This window comes from Dipodomys ordii, unplaced genomic scaffold, assembly GCF_000151885.1.
Source record: "Dipodomys ordii isolate 6190 unplaced genomic scaffold, Dord_2.0 Scaffold141, whole genome shotgun sequence".
Taxonomy (NCBI): Eukaryota; Metazoa; Chordata; class Mammalia; order Rodentia; family Heteromyidae; genus Dipodomys; species Dipodomys ordii.
The window spans coordinates 1,318,973-1,328,914 of NW_012267357.1; the positions used below are offsets into that span (position 1 = coordinate 1,318,973).

The following is a 9,942-nucleotide window of genomic DNA, read 5'->3' on the forward strand; positions in this document are numbered from 1 at the left end:
CCTTGAGCATGCAAGGCAAGCGCTCTACCATTGAGCCACCTTCCCAGCCCAGTAACTAGGTTTATAGGTGTGAGCCTCCAATATCCCAATACCCAGCTTTTTTTTTTTCTTCTTCCTGAGACCAAATTTGAACTTTTTTTTTTTTTTTGTCAGTAGTGGGGCTTGAACTCTGAGTCTAGGCGCTGTCCCTTAGCTCTTCAGCTCAAGACGAGTGCTCTACCGCTTGAGCTACAGCGCCACTTCTGGTTTTCTGGTGGTTTATTGGAGGTAAGAGTTTCACAGACTTTTTCCGCTTGGGCTGGCTTTGAACTGAAATCCTCAGATCTCAGCTTCCTGAGTAGCTAGGATTACAGGCATGAGCCACTGATGCCCAGCCAGATTTGAGCTCTTGATCTGACACTTTTGCTCATTGGCTGACACTCTATCAATAGAGCCAGGCCTCCTACCTGCTTATTTTAGTTTTGGCCAATGTTGGGGGTTGAACTCAGAGCCTGGGCACTGTCTTATCTTTGAGCTTCTTTTGCTTAAGGCTAGTGCTCTACCACTTGAACATCCTTCTGGCTTTTTCTGTTTATGAGGTACTGAGGGCTTCATGCATGTTAGGCAAGCACTCTACCTCTAAGCCATATTCCCAGCCGACCTGGTTTTTTTGTACTAGTCCTGGACTTGAATTCAGGCCTTGAATTCAGGTGTCATCTCTGAGCTTTATTTTTATTTTTATTTTATTTTTGCTCAAAGCTAGTGCTTTGCCACTGGATCTACATCTCTACATCTGGCATTTTTGTAATTAATTGGATATAAAGAATTTCCCGACTTTCCTGCCCAGGCTGGCTTCAAACTATGATCTTTGGAACTCAGCCTTCTGAGAAGCTAGGATTACTGGTATGAGTCACCAGTGCCTGGCTGTTCTCATAGCGTTTGTAAAACAAAAAACATTAAAAAAAAAATCTAGTAAGTAGACCATATATAAGATGTAATTTAAAACAAAGGAGGAAGCAACAATGCTTGATAAGAAATGTACTCATTACATTGCTCATGTAATTGTAACCTCTCTACCATATTTTCACAATAAAAAACTTATTAATAATAAAAAGATGCAATTTGTCTGCGTATCATCTGCATAATAATTAAAGGAAAAAATATAATGTACAGTATCAATAATTCAAAATGGATAGGGTAGTTATAATGGAGTAGAATTCTTTTTTGAAATTGAAATTAAGTTATAAGAATGTTATTTCAGAATGTTTTATATAATTCCAAGGTAACCCCAAAGAAAATATCTACATAAAACAGACAAAAGGAAGTGAGAAGCGAATCCAAATGTCACTGCGATAAAAAAAAAAATCAACCATACACGGGGTTGGGAAGGTGGCTCAGTGGTAGAACACTTGCCTTGCTGGCATTGAACTCATTGATCCACTAATAGATAGGGTTTCGGGTATGACCCATCATTACCCCACGTCCTTTCAGGTTTCCAAAATAGGTAAGCCAGAAGCTGGGATCTGGTGGCTCATACCTGTAATCCTAGCAACTCTGGAAACTCAGGAAAGTCTGTGAGGCCCTTATCTCCTACTAACTACTAGAAAGTCGTAGGTGGTAGAATACTAGCCTTAAGCAAAAAGCTCTGGGACAGACAGGACCTAGGCTCAAAATTCAAGCCCAAGGACAAAAAAAAAAAAAGATAAGCTGGGCTCTGTAGTGTCTTGCCTGTAATCCTAACTATTCAGGAAGATGAGATCTGAAGATTATGGTTCAAAGCCAGCCCTGGCAGGAAAGATTGCTATACTCTTATCTTTAATTAACCAGCCAAAAAAAAAGCCAAAGGTGGAAACGTAGTTCAAGTGGTAGAGGACTAACTTTGGATGAAAAAGCTAAGGTGCCCAGGCCCTGTGTTAAAGTCCCCGGACAGGCATCTGAAAAAGAGAAGAAAAAAAAAAGGACTTTAGTCTTTAATCATCTTCTGGTTAAATTTTATTTTCAGTTTGGATTTTAATTATTATCATTTCCTTTTTTTCCCATTGTCCTTTTTTGTCCCCTGATAGCTTAGATTGGACTCTGCAACCATTGTTTCATGTTCTCTATTATCTGCTTATTTCACATCTGTGTTTGTTTATTTAGAAACATAATGTTCTTTGTTGCCCAGTCTGGTCTTGAACTCCTGAGCTCCAGTGCTGTGACTCAAGGCACATGCCACATCCGCCTCATAAGCTGTTTAATTTTGCAGATACCTCTAGAAGCCCTGCTTTTTCTGAATTGCACCATTTTTAGAGTATTTAGTTTCTGCATTCCTACTCTCTTACAAGACATTTTAGTTAATTAAGATGAATTTTCTAGCCAGGTGCTAGTGGCTCACCCCTGCACACCAAAAATAGTTCCTATTTGGTCCAGGTGTTTTACTTAGTATTTTGTGTGGGGGCTGGTCCTGGGGCTTGAACTCAGAGCCTGGGTGCTATCCCTGAGGTTTTTTTGCTCGAGGCTAGCGCTCTACCACTTGAGCCACAGCTCCACTTCAGCTTTTTTGGATGATTAATTGGAAGTAGTTACCACAGAATTTCCTGTCTCGTCTGGCTTCAAACTACAATCCTCAGATCTCAGCCTCCTGAGTAGGTAAGGAGAGTTACAGGCATGAGCCACCAGTGTCTAGGTGACCTTCTGTTTTAACTCTTACTGAGCATAATTTTATCTGATCATTGTAAAATGAGTGCTACTTTAGTCTTTGGTAACATCTCTCTTCCTATCTTTAATTTTTCAACTTCCTATGTCCATTTTGATGTGTTGTTTTGTTTTCTTGTTTGTTTGATGCTAGAGGTGGATCCCAGGGCCTTGCTCACAGTAGGCAACTGTTGTACCACTGAGCCACACCCCTAGCCCTGAGAACAACCACCTCACATAGAAGTGACATCTTAGATGGATTTAAAGATGTAGATTTTGAAGGGTTTCTCTCCCCTTTCCATTTTTTCCTTTTTATCTTCTCTTCCCCTCTTTCTCTCTTCTTCTCCCTGTTTCTTTTTCTCTCTAATAGCTCAGATTGGCCTAGAACTGATAGTCCTCCTGCCTTAGATTCCCAAATGCTGGTATTATAGGCGTGTACCACCATGCCCAGCAAGATTTGTTTTTCTGTTAAAAATACTAACTTATTGTGAATCTTGGAGTCTCTTTGTTAGTAGATGATATGTTCTTGTTCTTTAGAAATCACTTGAAGGCAGAATCAGCACTCCATAGAGCCTTTCAGACTAAGCTTTACACTTTAATTATTTGAAGTGTTCTCATATTATTTCTTCACATATTTTCCTTCTCCCTCTGTGGACCCTTTCATGCAGCTCATGGAACCCACTGCCATCCTCTCTGCCTCTCCTTTTCTTCTTCTTCTTCCTCCTCCTCTTCCTTCTCCTCCTTCTTTTCTTCTTCCTCCTCCTCCAACTTGAACTCTAGACCTAGGTGCTGTCCCTGAGCTTCTTTTGCTCAAGCCTAGTGATCAACCACTTAAACCATAGTGCCACTGGGTTTTTCTGAACAATTTATTAGATTAAAATGTCACGGACTTTCCTGCCTGGACTGGCATCAAACTGCAGTCCTCAAATCTCAGCCTTTTCTGAGTAGCTAGGATTACAGGCGTGAGCCACCAGCACCCAGCTACACTTGGTTCTTTTCAGTTCTTTGTAGCTGAATTTACAGGTGTGTTGTCACATGTATTTTCAAGTCTTGGGTTTCTCTTCCTGTTGGTGCTGGGCTTACTACTTCCGCATGGAAGCTGCTCCCACAGGCAGGTCTGCGTCTGCCTGTGCAGCAGATAATCTGCCAGTCAGTGCATGTTGCAGCCGAGCCAGTAGCCACCTGCCAGGCACCAGGCACCTACTCTCCCGTCAAGCTTGACCTTCAGTGCCTAGAGAGCCTCAGCTTGGGACCAGCCTGTCCTCACCTCACTGTCCACCCGCCTTACCTCAGCCTTGCTGAGAGCCAGGGCAGGCAGAGGATCGGCATCTGCTTCCCTCCCTTACCCAGCACTGCTTCTCCATCCATACATGCGCCCAGCTGGCCCAGCCCACGTAAAGCTCTACCTGGGGTCATCACATGTGGAGAAATCATTCTCTGCCCTCTGTGGTCTCTCCAGTGCCAAGCCAGCAAAATCCCCCATGATCTAGGCATCCTCCCCAACATTTCCACTCAGCTGCCGCTTTGTGTCCACAGGGGCTGCGGAAGAGGGAGCTGCTAAAGGAGCTGCTGCCGGTCATCGGGCAGAACCTCCGATTCCAGCGCCTCTTCACCGAGTGCCAGGAACAGCTGGACATCCTGAGGGACAAGTAGCCTGCCCTGGCTTGCCTCAGCTGCAGCGTGGACAGGGCCGTGCTCTCACTGCCGACAGTCGCCCAGGGCCAGCCACCCACCTGGCTGGGCTGCAGTGGGATGAGGAGACACTGGCAGGAGACACGCTGTCCCGGGCCAGTGCCAGACTGGGTGTGCCCTGTGTCCTGGGCCTGATGTCCCCTCAAAGAGGGGAAGCTTGTCCCTCCCTCCAGGGCTCCCCTCAAGGAGGTGGGACCAGGGCTCTGCCCAGACGCCCTGGCGCCAGCAAGGCCCTCCCCGCCTGCTGTCTCCAGCTCAGTCCTGAGGTAGACACCAGCCCCTGCCACTGCAGGTGCCACGCTGCTCCCACCATGATGAATGAGCCATTTGTGAGAGCAAGAATCCAGAAACATTAGGTATTACACAGTCATCAGACTGACCTAAGACCTGTGCAAGAGAAAAGCTGTTCCAACACGCGGACTATTTTTGTACTAGAATTTGCTAACTTGTAATATGGAATTTTCTTTGGCCAATAATCAGGATATCCCTATAAGTTACTTGGACATTGGTTACTTGTAGGAAATTTAAACTCTAATTATGACAGCTACACTGAAAAATAATTGTACTGAAATTAACTTGTCTATCTTCATTTGGTTTAATTTTTAAATGTTTGTAAAAAGAGACTTTTTTGGGGGATGGGGCAAAGGGGAGGGTAATTTCTTTTTTAAGTGTAAAATAAATGAAGACGCATTGGATACCAAACCCATCTGGCCTGGCCTGCCTTTGCCTTCCAGTTCTTTTTTTTTTTTTTTTTTTTTTTTTGGGTCCGGTCATGGGGCCTGAACTCTGGGCCTGGGCGCTGTCCCTCAGCTCTTTAGCTCAAGGCTAGCACTCTACCACTTGAGCCACAGCGCCACTTCCGGCTTTTTTCTCTTTGCTTATGTGGTGCTGAGGAATCGAACCCAGGGCCTCAGGCATGCAAGGCAAGCACTTTACCACTGAGCCACCTTCCCAGTCCCTGCCTTCCAGTTCTAACATCCACTGGCCTCCCCAAGGTGCCTCCTTGAGTGGACAGTGACAGAACATGGGAACCTGAGAGGACTTGTTCTATCATCTAATCCATCCTTCCCCAGCAGCTCATCTCCTTCTTCATTTGTTTTTCTTGGTACCAAAGGCTTGAATTCAGCCTTTCTTGCTCACAGCTGACACTCTATTATTTCAGTTTGACTCTATATGTCCAGCCTGGTTTTTCTGCTGGTTAACTAGAAATAAGAATCTCAAAGAATATTCTGCCAAGGCTGGTTTCCCAGTTTCCCAAGTAGCTTGGATGATAGGCATGAGCCACCAGCACCTCACTGCAAGTTCATCTGTCAATGTGGGGTCACTGCAGGCCCATCTGGAGCAAGCACAGGCCACCTTTGACATGCTCCTCAACCTAACTGGGTACCAACTCCCAATGACGCTGGACTGCTACTGGATGCTTGGCTGATTCCTAGGGAGAAAACAAACAAACAGTTAAGTATAAATATGTGGTGATACAGACCTGTAATCCCAGTACTAAAGAAGTAGAGGCAGGGCTGGGATGTAGCTCGGTGGCAAAGCACTTGCCTAGCAAGTGCAACGTTCTGGGTTCGATCGCCAGTACCAAAAAGGAAAAGACAAAAAAAATACAGTTTAGGGGCTGGGAAGGTGGCTCAGTGGTAGAGCGCTTGCCTTGCATGCATGAGGCCCTGGGTTCGATTCCTCAGCACCACATAAGCAAAAAGAAAAAAATCCAGAAGTGGCGCTGTGGTTCAAGTGGTAGAGTGCTAGCCTTGAGCTGAAGAGCTGAGGGACAGCACCCAGGCCCAGAGTTCAGGCCCCACAACCGGGCCCTCCCCCCCAAAAAAATACAGTTAAGTGGAGGCAGAAGGATTATGCATTTTGAGGATCAGCCTGGGCTACATAGACCCTGTCTTAATCAAGAAAGCTGGATCTTTCTTGGAAAGTAGATGAGACACAGATGCACATCAGAGGAGTCAGATTAACAGAAATTTCAGGGTGACCCTGGACCCCATCAGTGACATTCTGCCAGCTACATGTGATTCTACATCTAGCGGAGGAACGCTAGACAAGGCCGGGATGGCTCTGACTTCTGGCATTTCTCTTTCCCTGTCTAGATCCTGTCTCACTCCCTGCTTCATATGTCCCAGAGACTCAAATATGCATGTTCAACAATGCCAGTGTGCAGTGTGTGGTCCCTGGACAACAGTAGAAGCCAAGCTACCTAGAAACGTGTGTGTGTGTGTGTGTGTGTGTGTGTGTGTGTGTGTGTGCCAGTCCTAAGGCACTGTCCCTGAGTTTTTGTTTTTTTTTTGGCCAGTCCTGAGGCTTGAACTCAGGGTCTAGGCACTGTCCTTGAGCTAGCTGAAGGCTAGCTAGCACTCTACCACTTGAGCCACAGTGTCACTTCTGGCTTTTTCTGATTATGTGGTGCTGAGGAATCAAACCCAGGGCTTTGTGCATGATAGGCAAGCACTCTACCACTGAGCCACATTCCCAGCCCCCCTCAGCTTCTTGTGCTCAAAGCTGAGTGCTCTCCCACTTGAACCATAGTGCCACTTCTGACTTTTTCTGAGTAGTTTATTGCAGAGAAGAGTCATGTATTTTTCTGCCCAGGCTGGCTTCAAACCGTGATAGGATTACAGCGTGAGCCACCAGCACCCAGTGCTACCTGGAAACTTTCCTTGAAGGAATGGAAAACCGCCACTGTTAGTCAGGCAGCTCTTCTTTAGTAAAACATTGAGAACTTTTTGCAGCCACTACATGGCATATATATGGGTGTCGGGACTGGCAGGATTGACTAGGATCCAAAGCTGGAAGCACTTAGGTCTCATTTTTTCAAGAGATGAAGGGAAGAAAATGCTCATTATAAGGACAAATTGATGGGATAGGCAAAGTCCTGACCTCTGGAAAATGCTTCTTCAGCCAGGCACAGGTGGCTTATGCTTATAATCCTAGCAACTCAGGAAGCTGAGATCTGAAGATTGTGGTTCAAAGGCAGTCTGGGCAGAAAAGTCTGTCTGTGAGATTCTTCTTTCCAGTTAACCAGAAGGAAAAAAAAAAGAGCTGTGACTCAAGTGGTAGAGCACCAACCCTGAGGAGAAAAAAGGCTCAGGGACAGCACCCTCAATTCAAGCCCCTAGTCTGGCACCAGAATTAAAAAAAAAAAAAAAAAGTAGTTGTGCTCTCGATTGTAAGGAAAGAGAAACAAGAAGCCAAGATGGACTGATAGTTAAGATCCACCCTCCTGCCTGAAACAACTGTTGAACTAGTCACAATTCAGGGAACAATACTTCTAAGATACTCAGTCTCCGAAAAAGAGATAGGGTTGTACTGAAGCTCAGGGGTGCATTGCTTGCCTAGCATGTACAAGGCCCTGAGTTTGTTCCCAGCTCAAATAAAAGAAAAATAGACTTACAGAAGCCAGGGGTAGTGATGGAAAAAATTAAATGAATGAATTAATGAATGGTGTGCTTATTATCTGGAGAGTTTCCATAGCCCAAGAAAGGGAAGTGGAACTGAGAGGCCAGAGAAACCAGGGCAGCTATAGTTCCCGAACAAGAATTCTATAGCTGGGTGTACAGGCTCATGCCTGTAATCCTAGTATTCAAGAGGCATGGATTTGAAGGTAGGGATTCAAAGCCAGCCTGGACAGGAAAGTCCTTGAAAACTCTTTATCTCCAGTTAACCACTAAAAAGCTGGAAGTAGCCGGGCGCCGGTGGCTCACGCCTGTAATCCTAACTACTCAGGAGGCTGAGATCTGAGGATTGCGGTTCAAAGCCAGCCGGGGCAGGAAAGTCTGTGAGACTCTTATCTCAAATAAACCACTTGAAACCCGAAGTGGCACTGTGGCTCAAGAGGTAGAGGGCTCACTTTGAGCTGAAGAGCTGAGGGACAGCGCCCAAGCCCAGAGTTCAAGCCCCACGACCAACCAAAAAAATAAAAATAAAAAGCTAGAAGTAGATTTGTGGATCAAGTAATAAAATGCCAGGCTTGAGGGAAAAAATCTAAAGGATAGCATCCAGACCATGAGTTCTAAGTCTAAGTACTGGAAGAAAACAAAGTCCTAGGTTCTGTAGGGCAGACCGGAACATTCTGCTGTATGTTCAGTCAGCACTTTGCATTGAGGAAGCTACTATGTCAGAAAACAACTGCATTTGGGCAAAGAGATCATCTGGAAGGAACAGGTTATGTGGCTCTGCTCATCTGGGAATAGTGCCTTGCTCTTGGTAACCACATTGGAAAATAACCCATAACCTGTAAGCTTGGAGTAAATCCTTGGAAATGTTTGCCTCATACTAGAAAATAATGAAAGCACTATACAGGATCCATCTAACAGAAAAGAAAAGCAAGCCTCAGAGGACCCAAGTAACAATTATGCTGCAAAGGTCAAGGAGAATATGAATCTTCAGCATCCAACAAGGTACAGATTAGACAGTTAACTGTGCCCAGGAGCCAAAGATAAAGGCACATGGTAAAACAGGGAGGTGGCCCCAGATGAGGGTGAATAATTTCATATTCAATCCAAATTAACCAAGAATTTATACTCAGAATTAGCAGAGCCACGTGGACCTGCATGTGTCCCTGAGCATCTTCTGCTCACAGCTAGTGCTCTACTCTTTGAGCCACAGCACCACCTCTGACTTCCTGGTGGTTAATTGGAGATAGGAGTCTCACGGACTTTCCTACCTGGGCTGGCTTTGAACCTCCATCCTCAGATCTCAGCCTCCAGAGTAGCTAGGATTACAGGTGTGAGGCACAAGCACCCGGCCTATTTAACTTTTGTATGTGGGGAGTGGGGGTGGTGATGGGGCTTGAACTAGGCCTGGGTGCTGTCTCTGATCTCTTTTTTTGTTGTTGTTGTTGGTTGTGGAGCCTGAACTCTGGGCCTTAGTGCTATCCCTCAGCTCTTCAGCTCAAGGCTAGTGCTCTACCACTTGAGCCATAGTGCCACTTCCAGCTTTGTCTTCTTTTCTCTTTGGTCTGGTTCTGGGGCCTGAACTCTGGGCCTGGGTGCTGTCCCTCAGCTCTTCAGCTCAAGACTAGCACTGTACCACTTGAGCCACAGCGCCACTTCCTGCTTTTTTTTTTTTCCTTTTTGCTTATGTGGTGCTGAGGAATCAAACCCAGGGCCTCAGGCATGCAAGGCAAGTGCTCTACCACTGAGCTACCTTCCCAGCCCCTCCAGCTTTGTCTTTATATGTGGTGCTGGGGAATTGAACCCAGGGCCTCATGCATGCAAGGCAAGCACTATACCACTAAGCTACCTTCCCAGCCCTGTCCCTAAACTCTTTTGCTGAAGGCTAGCACTGTACCACGTTAAGCCACAGCTCTACTTCTGATTTTCTGGTGGCTAATTGGAGTTGAAAGAGTCTCACAGACTTTCCTGCCTGTGCTGGCTTTGAACTGCAGTCCTCAGATCTCAGCTTCCTGAGTAAGTAGGATAACAGGATTGAGACACCAGCACCTGGCCCCATTTAACTTTAATATAATAAATATAGGAGGCTGGGAAGGTGACTCATGCCTGTAATCCTAGCTACTCATGTGGCTGAGATCTGATGACTGAGGTTCAAAGTCATCCTGGAGAGGAAAGTCCATGAGAATCTTATCTCCAA

General features: G+C 45.7%; 1 protein-coding gene across 1 annotated transcript in view; it reads left to right on the forward strand.

The window, feature by feature from the left end:
* Nucleotides 1-4,984, forward strand: part of LOC105997171 (protein HIRA) — a 107,427-nt gene extending 102,443 nt beyond the window's left edge. The window contains exon 23 of the mRNA XM_013031504.1: nucleotides 4,189-4,984. Coding sequence (XP_012886958.1) covers nucleotides 4,189-4,305 — 117 coding nt within the window. The 3' untranslated portion in view covers nucleotides 4,306-4,984. The remainder of the gene's footprint in view (nucleotides 1-4,188) is intronic.
* The last annotated feature ends 4,958 nt before the right edge of the window (nucleotides 4,985-9,942 follow it).